Source organism: Melopsittacus undulatus, chromosome 11 (assembly GCF_012275295.1).
Source record: "Melopsittacus undulatus isolate bMelUnd1 chromosome 11, bMelUnd1.mat.Z, whole genome shotgun sequence".
Taxonomy (NCBI): Eukaryota; Metazoa; Chordata; class Aves; order Psittaciformes; family Psittaculidae; genus Melopsittacus; species Melopsittacus undulatus.
The window spans coordinates 20569611-20583909 of NC_047537.1; the positions used below are offsets into that span (position 1 = coordinate 20569611).

Here is a 14299-nt window from a genome sequence, read left to right on the forward strand (position 1 = left end):
CGTGCCGCCGGCCTCCAGCTAATGCCCGCGATGGAGCCGGCGAGCCTGCTGCGGTTCCTGCGGAAGCTCAAGGAGGTCTTCGATGTGTGCGACGAGGATGCGGACGGCTTCATCCGGGTGGAGCACTTCGTCGCCCTGGGGCTGCAGTTCGGACAAGGGGATGAGGTGAGTGAGGCGACCCCCGGTCCCGCCCGGACCCCCGGCAACTTTCACCTGCCCGGCCAGACCCCATGGACCCCCCTCGCCCACCTGCCTTCACCTCGGCCCCTATTCACCCCATCCCTAAGGGACCCCCCGGCTCCGGCTCTCAAGCGGCACAGACCCGCTCCTTTCAGGGCGGCTCGGACCCTCCTCAGCCCCTCAGCGGGTCCCAGAGCCCTCCCCATGGCAGCCTCTGGAGCCCCTTCCCTCAGGGCCACCCAGCCTCTCTCCCCCTTCCCCTCAGAATCGTCCCTAAAGACAGCCCAGATCTCTCCTTGTTTCAGGGGTCCCGGAGCCTCCCCGTTCCCTCAGGGCTTCCCAGACAGCCCAGGCTCATCTATCTCCCGGTTCCCTGGTGCGGGGGACAGGTCCCGGTGCTGCGCCCTTCGGGGAGGTGTATTTATTATGGTGACAGTGGGGTATTTATGTATGCACCAGGGAGGGGTATTTATTATGGTGACAGTGGGGTATTTATGTATGCACCGGGAGGTGTATTTATTGTGGTCACAGTGGGGTTATTGCATCCCGGCTGAACTGCGTCCTCACTGGGGTCCCAGGCTCTGCAGGGAGCAGAGCTTGGGGCTGAGCGAGCGGAAGCCGGGCAGCTGGTGGGTGAAGCGCAGCAATGTCTGACCAGTCAGGGAAGCATCAGCTCAGATGCACCCTAAAGCCTTCAGGTGATGGGTTGGAAGTGAGGGCTCCATCCAGCCCTTCAGTGACACAGCGTAAATCTGGAGCCGCGCCACTGGTCTCGGTGGGGCCCCTGTATCAGTGGGACCACTGTAAGCCTGTGACATCAGTGTAAAGAGTGGGATTCAGGCCAGTGTCTGCGAGGGTAATGATGTGCCTTTGGTTTGAAACAGTTCCCTTAAGTGATTCAATCAAGGGCTGCAGTTCCAACAAATTAACCAGCAAGAAACGCTTCTTTTCCTAGGAGAACTCTCGGGATATTGCACTGAACTGTTTAATGCTTCACAGTATGTCCCAGCAATTTCAGGTGCTGGGGAAAGGGAGTGGAACTGGGACTGGGGCAGTATTCAGAAAACCAGTATCAGCCAACCTTTTAAAGTACAATAAAGCAAATTAATGTGAGGAGCCAATTAAATGGTAGTTTATAAAGGGATGCCAAAGAGGCAGCAAAACCAGAGTGAATTCACAGTAATTGTTGGAGCAAATGACTTATTTTTGGCTTACCACTGCTAATGAAACACAGCTTGTGAATGAAATTGGAAGACCAGAAAACAGAAGGCTTATTGCTTGCAGATAGTCACAGATCTGTTAAACATTTTCTTAATGAAAAGATAGAGCTTCTTGTTCTAACCAGCAAAATGAGGAGAAATGAGTAATAGTAGAGAGCTTTACTGATTTCTGGGTTTATTTATTTCTTGGTATCATTTCTTATAAACTAATAGAAGTCTTTAAATCCTTCCCACCAGATACACTGCATCAGAATTGCTTTACGCACTGCTGCATTTGTGTGGTGGCAGATCAGTGGCTTTCTCTTGCAGCACTGAGGGAGACTGGTCAAATTCCACTGCCTGTTTTGCAGCAGGATGCCACTGATGAGCATAACAATCCTTTTTGGTCTTAGAAATCTCTAAGGTTGTGAGAAGGGAACATAGAATAGTTAGTGTTGGAAAGGACCTTAAGATCATCCAGTTCCAACCCCCCTGCCATGGGCAGGGACACCTCACACTAAACCATGGCACCCAAGGCTTCATCCAACCTGGTCTTGAACACTGCCAGGGATGGAGCATTCACAGCCTCCCTAGGCAACCCATTCCAGTGCCTCACCACCCTAACAGTAAAGAATTTCTTCCTTAGATCCAGCCTAAACCTCTGCTGTTTAAGTTTCAACCTGTTACCACACATGTTCTGTAAGATGCAAAGGAGGATTCAGGTGGTGATCTCATGAGCTTAGAAGTATATTAGTTGGAAAATATTTAACTATAATGGGAAAAAACCCTGGAAATCTTAACAATGATGGCAGTAGAAAAGCACCAGTTGCCAGTGGTAGTGTCTGGGTTTCAGGATGGGCTGGCTTACTGTGCAAACACGGAGAGATCTCCAGTGATGAGAAATGTGTATTTTGCTCAGTGTTCAATAAGATAGTTGCAAAACTGGGTCAGAGAATCTGTCTATGTGTCCATCAGGGTTATAATGTAACTTGTTCTGATTTGCTTCCCTTTGCCTGTTGCTAGCAGCCCCTTGACTTCAAAGGAGCATGTGTCAGCTGAGTAAATGGGATTTGTAAATCACCAAAAGAGGCTTGCTAGGGAAATAGAGCATCAGTTTTCCAAGTGCAGATTTACTGTAGAACAATCACGGTAGGTGAGCTAGTATGGTTTTAAGTCTTGTTAAAAATGAACTTTATGTGTGATGAATCACAGCTGATGTTTGGAGACGGTGAGAATCTATTTTTCCATCTAGCACAGTGCTTTCAGCCTTGCATCTGCAGGAACCTAATAAGCTCTGTGCAGAAATCCATCTCATGAAGTTAAACTGAGGAGACACCGCTAGAGAGCACCTCCCTTTAACACAGTAGAACATTTACTGTCATTGAAAATTAAGTATTCATTGGAACGTGCTACACTTCTTGGACCTGATCCACCTTAGGTTCCTTCACATTCAAAGGAAATCTTTTCACTGGCATCAGTGAAAGACAGACTTGCCCTCATGTGTAAATTACTTGCTGCTTCTATTTACGTAATTCATTTGGCCATAGGAAGCATCCAAATTTGTAGCATTGTAGCCTGAATAATTCAGATTTCTATCAGCAGTCGCTCTGGGTCACAAAATGAAACAAGAGAGTATCTGCCCCTTCAGCTGTGCAAGCCCAATACACAGCTTTCCACCTCTTCTCTACCTCCTCGGAGTCACCGCCATCCAAAGTTTGGAGTCTATAAATCCTTCACAGCAGCTTCAGTCAGGCTGTGGTTGGACTCTGCAGGGCATTTAGCCTGTTCTGGTTTTTCATTTCCTTTCAAATTCCTTTTTCTTTCTTCTTTGTGTGTGTGTGCAGGTAATCACAGTGCTGGAATTCATCATTCCTGAAAGATAACCCTCTGAAAACTGCCCCAAGGCAAAATGTTGCAGCAAGGCAACATCTTACTATTCAAGCAAAGCAGTCCTTACCTGCATAGTCCAAATAATAAACTTTAACTTTTCTGATCAATTTCTTTACTATTTTACTTGTAGCAGGCTTTTGAAGTCTCTGCTTCTAATAACTTGATGCTTCCCTTTTCTTCTTTAAGACCACACCATCATGACTGTACCTCAGTCAATTCTGCCTTTCCTATGCACACTGAAATCCTCTTAGTGCCATGCAGTCATTGCAAATCCACAGCAGCAGAATTGCCTCAGAGCAGCTGTTTAGGTGTTCTGGCTGTGGAATCACTTCAAGCAATATTGCTTGCAAGATTTTGCTTTGCCCAACAGAGCATGTGGCTCATCTAGATGAAGAAGTGACTTGGTCATCTTAATTTGGCAGAGCCAGGAGCAGAGTCATGTCTCTGAGTTGCTGCTGTGTTGCCTGAATTAATAGCAGACCAGGCTATCTGTCAAGCACCTCTTGCCCACACAAATAGTTGTGTAACTTATGCTTTTAAGCAGTTTGGCATTTTGGCCTCTGTTCATCCCATCTGATTGTAGGCATTTAACTGAGTTGTCTATATTTATCTTCCCCTGTGGTCACTGATGAGCAATTAAACATTCAAAGGGTCTAACAGGACCCAAGGATGAAATAAATCTTTAAAGGTGCTCCTTTATCTCCACTGACAACAGAAACTCCTAGCTGGGACTTCTGGTTCAGTGCTTAAAAATAGCAGGCTTGGGCCTTGCCTTCCTCTTGAATGGGCTGTTTACCGTTTGTGGAGGAATCTGAAGAAAGACGTGAAGGGCTGTTTCCAAAGTGACTTGACGGGATGGCATGTGCTCACTAACTGAAGAAACACTTCACATAACATTGAGAAATGCCAAGAGTCGCTCGCCATCTGGTTCCCTTTCACTGGGAAGATAGTTGCACTAGCAGCCAAGTGTCTAGGAGCATTGTGAGTGACATGTTCAGCAAGCCCCAGTTCTGGCAGTGGATTGTGTGAATGTGTATTTCAGGGTAGTGCCAGTTGATGTTTCATTATGCCAGATTCTATTTAAACTTTACATCCCGTTTTGAGCAACAAGTGAAACACGCTGAACATGTTGATGACTTCAGTGTAAGCACCTTTTGGAGGTGTGCAAACCATACAGGTGCTTAGACAGTAATATTTGTCATGATCAACAGACACTCACCAATTTGAAGCAGTGTCACACCTGAGAGGGAACTTTAGCAGTTAATAGTATCTATAGGCCAGTATCAATTATTCTTGTTAATAGACAGTAATTCACTTGAAGTCAATGGTTTACTTGTGGTGTAGAACAGAAGTAGCTGAAAAGAAGCTCCTGTATTTCATGTGAACAAATTAAACTTTATGGTCAAAAGAAACTATTGAAATAGGCAGATGCTTGTTGTTAATTTTAGTTGCTTTCATTCATCCCTATGCTAGGCTGAAATTAAAGACATCAAGTGCTGCTCAGGTAGTAGATTGTGGCTGCTGACTGAGGTTAATGACAGTCTTCATGCTTCATTTTGACTTGCTCTCAGATGTCTCCTGGGGACACCTGGCAGTCATGCTCTAAACACAGCCCTTCTATTGTAACTACTCTGTAAGTAGCTTGTTCTGTGAAGAGCAGGAGTATAATTTCAACTGCATGACAATATGAAGCCTTTCTGAATGATCTGGGTGAATCTCAGCCATAATGTTGCATTTCAGAATTGCACCCAGAAATTAATGGAACTACTGCAAATTTACATCAGTGAGCATGATGACAGGCACGAGTTCATACCTTCTTGATAATAGCATGCTCTGGATTTACCTGTGGCTATTAGAAAAGGGGACTCTAACACTGAGGCATTGAAATAAAAGTATTAGGGTGTTACCAAGCAATACTGCCATCCTCATAGTGCAGGCAGAAAATAGTTAGACTTCTTTCTTCTCTGCTTTTCCTGGACATAGTTACTGAAAGAAAAAAGAAAGTGTTTGCCTAGATGTAATGAGAATGCAAAGAACACTTTTGGGTGATGGTGTTCCCTAGAGAACAGCAAGGCTCCTTAAAACGATATTTGCTAATGACCTAGATATTCATATCATTGACAGTGACTTGGGGGAAAATGCAGTTCTGAAATGGCAGAGTGGGGTATATACTTTGTGGATTAGACAAGCTACAGTCACTGTAGTACTTCTAATTCTATATAAATCAGCCCTGAATGTGTTTAAAATAGCCCTTTGGTATACCCTGAAACTAAGCATGTATTTTCTAAGCAGCTGACATAAAACAAGCTTAGTACTTACTGTTAATGAAACATTTTCTGAAGCACTGACGTGGTGAGAGAAGCTGTAGTTTGCTGTGCACTCATGAGTTTAATTCATTGTGTAATATGTTTGCATTTCAAAGGTGAGAGCTCTGAGGGGGTTGCATGTATAGTTAAGAATTGTTGCTGCGTTTTGCCATGCAAGGCAGTGATCTAAAACAGTGAATTCTTAATGCCCAAAGGAAAGGCAAACAATTTTGGTAGCAATTCTTGATATTTAAGTGACTGTAAATGTAAAAGCCTATGGAAAGTAAAGGAAAAAGCATATGGATCAAGCACAGATGACATGACTGCATCTTTTGTGTACAGTATGGAATGTAGCATAGGTAACTGGTGATGTTAAAACATTCAGCTGCCTAGCAAGACCAGGTATTGTCTATGTAAATTTCTCTCCCTCTTCCCCCTCTCTATGCCTGATTCAGTCCATGCTGTTAAGCTGTGACTTTGGTGCTGTGACATGTCTGTGTGTTCTCTAGAAATCTGCTTTTGCAAATTCTGGCACATACTGATTGTATTCCTCTAATATAAATAATCTTTGAAAAGTGACTTGTACAAAACTGCTGCAAGAAAGGAGCAGTCTTTGAGGAGGAACAAGCCCCTGCCATGTAGTATTTGTGTGTGTGATCCCCAATGCTGAACTATCTTTGGTTTCTAAATTGCATTGTTACCTACAATTTAGCACAATCGACTCGTGCTTGGCAGCAGTGCTTTTATAGCAACAAAGTGAAAAAAATCAATTGCCTTTTAATGTTTCCATAAGTAAATGTGATTGCTTTTGTTCTCTGTGCAGCTGCGTTTCCTATTAATTGTATCTGATTTTAATTCTAATGCCACAAAAAAATGAAAACCCCTGCTCTGATTTTTGAATGAGGCTGCTCAAGAGCTAGAGATGAAGGTCTGACAGTTCTTAAAATATACAGTATTTTGGGAGACACACGTGATCTCAGACCTAGATACTTGCACGGGCTGCTGAATAAATACCCATACATGCTCTGAAAGTAGTTAACTCAGTGTAGGGTGTGATTAAGTACCTGAATGATAAAAGAGAGCGTCAGACACAATCACTAGTACTATAACATATGGTTTTACACAGCAGTGCAAGTGTAAACAAAGCACTGTATAATACATCTCGGTTCCTTTTTACTTCAGGTATAATTGAGGGGCCTCACTTGCAGACAATGTGTTTCTATAGAACTATGAATCTTATTTTCACATTCTATATGCAGTTAAAAATAGTAGGTCTCCTTTCTAAGCCTTGCATCCAGTTTAGCTCTGCAGGGTTGTTTGGCCCCAGAGTGGCAGGAGTGAACTCTGGGGCCAAAATCCTGCAGGAGAGACAGGTTTAGTGTGCAGTCATGGACCTGGAGAAATTGCAATGTACTCTTCAGGTTTTAAAGCTGCTCTGACTACTTAGTTCGGGTGTAGTGTTATGGATTTAGGGTGTCAAATGAAAAGCTTAGAAATGGTAGAGACTTTTCTGATTTCCTGAAATTAGAGGGAAAGGTACTGGAATTGTCTGCTCTGGAGTGGAGTCTCTTGGCCTGGTGGAATGAGGGATGTCTACCAAGCCAGTTTCTAGAATGGTGTCAGTTTTAAAATTACCTGCATTTTGATGCTCAGATATGTGTCTTCTAAAGCATTCCATGATATCACACATACACCTGCATTGTTGAACTTTTCCCCTCTCACTTCAGGGCTGCTCTTTGGAGAGCAGAGCAATTCCCTGCTGCCTCAGAGCAGGCTCTGTCTCGCCTTCAGCAGAGAAGCAGGGTCATGGTGCAGACTCCTGCAAGCAGCCCTTGGATAGGAAACTTGCACGGAGCCCTTTTCTATAGGGGATCTTCAGCCTGCAGCAGTGCTTTTTGGTGTTCCAAATGGGGGCACATTTCTGGTACCTCTGCTGCAAGTTTGCTGATGAAGCATGTGTGATATTTCCTCTATGTGTGGGTCATTCTGGACATCACTGGGGACCAGTTTGTTGTGAAGCTTTGCAGTGGGACAGTGAAGACATCCTGGTGTTGTTCAATCACCTCTGATGAACTGACCCTCCCCAGTGGGATCCAGATGGCTTTTGGAACATGGGATATTCTTTTCCAATGACGTTTTTGTTGTTATAATAAAGAACCCAAACAAACGTGCAGATATAAACAGCTTTGTCCATATGTTTGCATGGTATTAATAGATTTGAGAAACTGTCCTAAAATATTGGTGATTTCACTGGTTTTGTAGTGAATGACTGTACAGTCAGTTGAACATATTTTAACCTATTAAACCGTATGATGTGTATGTTAGAATGCAGTAACTAAGAGCAATTCAGAAAGTGAAATGCCACAGAGATGTCAGCACAGAGACCATTTGTTATTGTTGGCACTTAGCCTTTTGTCCCTGTGCAATAGGACTTCCTGTCACCATAAAGTAGTACGGAATCCTCTAGTAATGGTGCTAAGGCTATCTTTCTGCCATCTTTCTTGATGGTATTAGCTATTGAGAACAGAAAAGAGCTCTAATAAGGGCTCTGAGTAGAAGAATTTTGTTGCAGAAGTCTTTTGTGTGCTGGATTGGTGTGGTATTGTGTCAAAATACAGCAACAGCCATGGAAGGCTCTTAGGGGTGCAGGGTGCAAATAGAAAGAAAAGGGATGTAAGAGAAAGATTCTGCTGTTGTTTTTCACTGGGACTACCAACAGCATCAGTGAGAGCATTTTGACCCAAGGAATCCTGGTCCCATTGCATTCAGCGGTGTGACCATTGTGTGTAAAGGATTAAGGATTGACCACAGGATCTGCAGCCTCATGGTGAAGACCAGCTCTGTTGCTGTTTCTCTTGCTGGTTCTTTATTTGGTTTTGATCATGCTACAAACCAAGCACAAGCCTGTGGCCAGTGGTATGGAACAGAGCCCTTTTGCATCCAGCTGCAGTTGCCCTGTCTAGCTGTTATGGCTGCTTTCATTCAGGTTTTAAGAACATTTTGCTCTTGAGGGCCTTGGTTCACTTACTGGGTTGGTGGCCAGCATGGCAGTTACTGTGTTCAGTGGTGCATGTGGGCATGCAGTGTAGCCATGAGCTGGCTGACAGCCTTGTCAAGCTGGGATGGCCTGTTATTGGCCAGCCTATTTGAACTGTGAGGGTCACCACAGCAGATGTGTTGGAAGGGGAGCAAAGCCACTTTGTATCCCATAAAAATGTATTTAATGGGAGTGTAATTTTTTACAGCACTATTTCAGGCTTTATGCAGCCTCCATAACAACTGCTGTATAACGTTGTGCTTTCTTTAGGATCCATGCACCACCAGGTCCAGTTGTGCCTGGGCAAAGAGTGCTAATTCAATAGACTGATTGTACCCACAGGAGAGCTGTGTTCTCTGTGAGGGGAGGGACAGTCTTGAGCAGCAGCTTTAAGACAGGACCTTCACCTTCAGAGGCCAATTGAACAGAGCAAGGCCATTGATTTGAGGATGCAGTCTGAGACGTGTGTAATAGCAGCTGGATCCTGAACTTTACATTTTCCAGGTGTATGCACAGCAGCTTGAAGTAAATGCAGATATTCTCCTGATGAATGCTTGTTAGCAGAGTCAGCAGCTTGGATTGCTTTGTAGAACAGAAGAAAAAGTGCTCTGCATTAGTTGTTAAAGGGCAATCTCTGGGAAAAAAGGTGCTGAAGAATTACTGTAGCAGCTTACTGATTTTATTGGGGAATCTGATGCTGCTGGGAAGGTAAAGGTAACATGTTGATGGGTGTGCTCTGAAGCAGTGTGCTTGCTTTGGTCCAGAAAGAACTGCAGTGTTGAATAGTGTTTCTTCTTTTCTCAATGGGTGCTTTGGGGATTTTTTCCATCAGGTAACCCATTTTTGTAAGGAACAAAACATTGTAGACTAAGCTGTTCCAAATCAGAGTATCCCAGTTCTGCCACAGGCATACTCTACAGTTGTTGGCAACTCACCTCAAACCTGTGGGTTCCCTCCTGTGGTCAGACATACCTGACAACAGACAGAGCTGTTGACAGCACCAAATTAATCCTGTAGAATGTGAACAATTAATTATGTGTTGATTCGATGCTGAGAAACTCCAGGTGTTGGCTCATCTGCAGTGTGGCAGCATCTCAGCAATACAGAACAGCATCAGAGTGTCTCAGCCGAAGCTCATGTTTTCTTCCTGTCTTCTTTTGGCAAGTAATGTATAGACCCCAAGTCTGGTTTGTGTGTGGAGGGGGAGGAGGGAATCCTAACATTTTGGATGAGTTTTAGAAGGTTTTTTTTGCCTTAAAGAAGTAAGAATATGGTTAACTTCACCTTTGGGGGTTCTGGGTTGGTTTGTTTGAAGTAGGCTGTCTTGATTGTTTGCATTTGAAGCTTTTTATTGACAAAATTGAAATTGAAATATTTGGCAAACAATAAGTGACAATGCCCAAAACAGAAGATTTTGCTCAACACGAAGCGTTTGTGTTTCAGTTTTCTTCTGAGAAACATGAAAAAGAAGATAATTGGTTTGATTTCCTTTACTTGGCGAGAAAGCTGAAAAAAATCCATTTTTTAGTAAGTTGTGTACTGAGCAAAAGCAGAGACTGTAGAGGTAGGAGGAAGAGGAAATATGCTATTCAGTACATCTTTCCCCTGCCTAATTGAAGTTATGTTCAGCTTGCAGTTATCCAGAGCCATGGGGAAAATAAAGCAATCTGTAAAGCAAAACCATGGATAACACCAATTGCTTTAAGAGACTAGAAGCATGTAATTTTTGGGGCGGGGGGGGGGAATCAGTGAGCTTGGTATGAAGCAGGAACAGCTTTAAAGCAGTGCAAGAGGATATAGGATTTTGGCTCATGAGTGTTTCTTTGGCTATTGGTTTTCACAGTTGTGTCATCATTCCCTGATGATCTGACAGCATTTACTGCAGCCAGACACTGGTGAAAACTGGTGAAACCTCTGAATTGTAGCCTCTGGTATGAAAAGTGAATTGGATGTTTCATTCCTCAGTTCTCTTTGGGATTGGAAATAAAGAACTGAGAAGGGGTTTGGGGCACATCTTCAAAGGAGCTTTGATAATGTCAGTTTTGTTTTCTTTACTGAGCGATTACGGAAGTTTCCACTGAGAGAAACTGCATCTTGCCTTCTCACCTGGGAATTGTGTGCCCTTTGCCAAATGCAAGCTCTTCTGAACAGTTGGATGCAGTTACTGGGAAGTGCTGTGATGTTTGCTCCCAGTCAGACAGTGCAATATGTCTTCTTTAGAGAATGAAATTGGTTTGAACAGTGCTGTTGACAGCTCTCATTTGGGAAAGTCTAAATTTGGAGGTGACCACATTTAGAACCACCAGTGCTACTTTGGGGTGATAGGCTAGTATCTTTATCAATAGCATACCACCTCACAACTGTCCTTATAGTCACCTCTGCCAGATGACTCTACTGCTCATATAGAGAATTTCTGGGTATCTGTCAGCCAGACTGGAAGCTTTGGCTCTAACCAAGCACATGATGTCTTTCCAATGGATGAAAAGATGGCTTGCTATGTACAGCAAATTTGGCCTGGGTCAGTTTACTGTCCTGGTGCAAACGCTGGCAGGTCATTTGTTCTTGATTTATGTTGTCACCCAGGTAACCTCAGAAGAAGGTAGAATATTCACAAACCACTTTGATTTTGCCACAAGCACAAGGCACAGGTTGTCTTTCCTTTGTGCGTAGGCCCTTGTGATTCTCTTACTGAATTTTTCCTGTAAAACCTGGTATGACTATTGTGAACTACAGTTTTTTCCCCCAGCAATAGTTTTATTTGCCCATGGCATTATAAATAGATTTGCAGAAACTTGACAGTCCCGGTGTGTGGAAGCATCCTCTTGGTACTTCTTGTGCTCAGTGCGTAAGAACCATGCTGCTCCCTGCGTGATTCTGGTAGAGGATGGTCATCTTCTCTATCAGCTCATCCTTTGGGGTAGGCACCAAATATTCAGTGCATTGGCACACACTGGGCCAAATTGCTGCTTTCAGTTGTTCCCTGGGGCCACAGAATGCTATGAGGAGGAGGAGGGCATCATGCTACAAGGAGATTTAATGCATACGATTCAGTGATGCCTCAGGGGACACATCATAAACAGACTGTAATCACCACTGTTGGTACACAGCATCACAGCTCTGGGTGCTGGATTTTGCTAGAGACTAGTTGAAGTAATGCATGATGGCTCATTATGTTCTTTTCCCAGCTTATTCCTTCCTTCTTTAGGGAAAGGTCAAGTTTTGGACTCATCATTGCTTGTGCTTTTTGATGGATGGCTCCTGTTTACGTAATGCTGGTCAGGCAGCACTGGCTATGTTAAAGCAAATTAGCACCTGTTTGGAAGGGAATGGTGCTTTGGAGGACTTACAGTGATTCTAAACACAAATGATTTATACAACATTTCAGGTGAAAAGCTTGGTTGATTGAGTTGGTTCTAAATTACCTTTGGGTTTATTGCAGTTGGCTGCTGCAGAGGCTCTTTAGCTATACATTCTGTTCAATGGCACTTCTCCTAATTCAGTGCTTGCTATTGCTTGCATTTTGTAGATGTTGCACTAATCTGTAACGCTGACTCCCTGGATTTACAGTGCAGGGTGAAGGGAGTAGGAGGGTAGACTCTCACAGCAAAAAATTGTTGGTGTCTCTATTTTGGAGAAGTGAGAAGAGACACATTTCAAATACCTTTTCTACAGGAGGGAGGGTTGCCATGGATAACATCTGTGAAACATGGGGTCTGATTCCCCATTCCACCCACTTTACTTTGTTCTGTCATGAGATATGAGCATCAGGTTCATCTTCTAGAATGCTGTATGGCGCAGGATGGCTGAAGGGACACTTGCATTCATTGTTGTTGCATTCACCAGAGGTGGTTCCTGAGCCTACGAGGCCACCAGGCAGAGCATCCTCTGGAGCACCTTCTACAGAGGCAAAGATGCAGAGATTCCCTTTATTCTGGGGATTTTGTATGGAGAAGTGAGACTCCAGAAGGGTGTTCGCAGGTATCTGAAGGTGCCTGTGTGATCTGACCTTACTGAATGGGTACACTGGTTCCTTTCTTTCCCTTTTCACACTTTATAACTACTTGAAAGCTCACTGTCTTAGGAGCTTGTGTCATTCACTGGATAGTAGGTGTGCCAGTCATAGAAGGTATTTCTCTAAATAGTCAAATACAATTGTAACTTTAATTTCTCTATTTTCCTTTCTGTATTTTTTTCCCTTCTTGCTACTGATAGAAACCCATCTTACAATCAGTCTATTAGCCATTATGCCTGCTTAATTTTGGTAAACCTGCTATCAATAATGCTGATTGTGTGCTGTCATCCACATTGACCTGTGGTTTCTCTAAATGAATTCGGCAGAAGGATCCCAGTGGGAAGGGGGAAGAAAGATGTTCTCTTCAAACAAACAGATTGCAACCAGATGGACAGCAGGGAATGAATACAAAGGGAATACAGGTGAAATGGAACACATCATTCTTAGTGCTGTTTGAGTATATATGTATGTACATCTTAATATCTAAATGCAGGAACTGATTTCTGGAAGTAAACTGCCAGCCTGAAATGGAACTTGATTTTAAGACCCAAGGTGTGTGCTCAGTGCATCCTATAATTAGATTGTGATGGCGAATTCTATGCAGGACTGAACTTTAACCTTTCAGAAACTCACTCTTTCTTCAGGAGCTCATGGGTCTAGTTATGATATCAACAATGAACTCTGGGAATGTCATCGGCTATCAGATGGGGAGGAAAGAGAAGCTATCAAAAGATGGTATTTTGATGGCATTTTAAATGTAATCCCCCAAACTGTATTTAATACTTCTCTAATTCTACTGGAAGTCAGTGACTCCAAAGTACTCCAGGAGTTTTTGAACATGTGATTTTATTTCCCCAAGTACAGCAGAGGTTTAACAAAATTCTACCTTGGCCCTAAGTAGATGCAGGAGGTGCTGGACCAAGTAACACATTGTTCTCAACAGAGCAATTTTCCCTACTGCTGGAACTGGCTGTTGTGCTTTCTGTTAGTAAGGAGGAAGTTATTGCTGTCTTTAGGTGAGGTTTCCATGATAGTTGCTGCCTGGCACTTGAGAGACTCTTATTAAAGAGCTGATGTGATTCCCAGGAAGATTTGGTGAAGTCTGTTAAATGGGCCCCCACATGCTAGGTGACGTAAGCAGTATCTGCATCCCTTCTTGGGACCAGCAGAGATAGAAGGGTTTGTACCATCCTGAGCTGTGTATCAGCCACTGCTTGAAGGAAATGCCACACACCTTTGAAATATTCCCCTTTGTTCAGCTAATAGTATCAAAATAAAAAAGACCTTTTTTTGGTGGCAGATCCGTAGATTTAGGTCACAGTCTGTAAATGAGTGTGACTCAGCTGTGTGAATAAATCAGCTCACTTGATTGTGAGGTGAATTTACACTTTGAAAGCTTTTAATAGGTTATGAATATTCAGGGTCTGGCACATGGTAGGGGATCTAAAGCAATGGCTTAGATTCCTACAGCCTTGGCTCTCACTCAGCAAGTGTTGTTACAAAAGAGTGTCTTGGAGTGGTAGAGCTGCTCTGATCCCTCTTCTTTGTCCCTTCTGCTGTTGCTAATAGGAATGCAACAGTGCAATAAGCTAACTGGTGGCTCTGCAAGACAGGTTTTATCATGACGATAAATGCTCAGAGTGCATTGTCCTCTTAGCACTATTTGTAGACATCA

At 43.5% G+C, this 14299-nt stretch overlaps 1 protein-coding gene across 1 annotated transcript in view; it reads left to right on the forward strand.

The window, feature by feature from the left end:
• Positions 1-3: 3 nt before the first annotated feature.
• RAB11FIP4 (RAB11 family interacting protein 4) overlaps positions 4-14299 on the forward strand; it is a 108806-nt gene continuing 94510 nt past the window's right edge. Inside the window, exon 1 of the mRNA XM_005146153.3 lies at positions 4-165. Within this exon, the coding sequence (XP_005146210.2) occupies positions 22-165 (144 nt within the window). The 5' untranslated portion in view covers positions 4-21. The remainder of the gene's footprint in view (positions 166-14299) is intronic.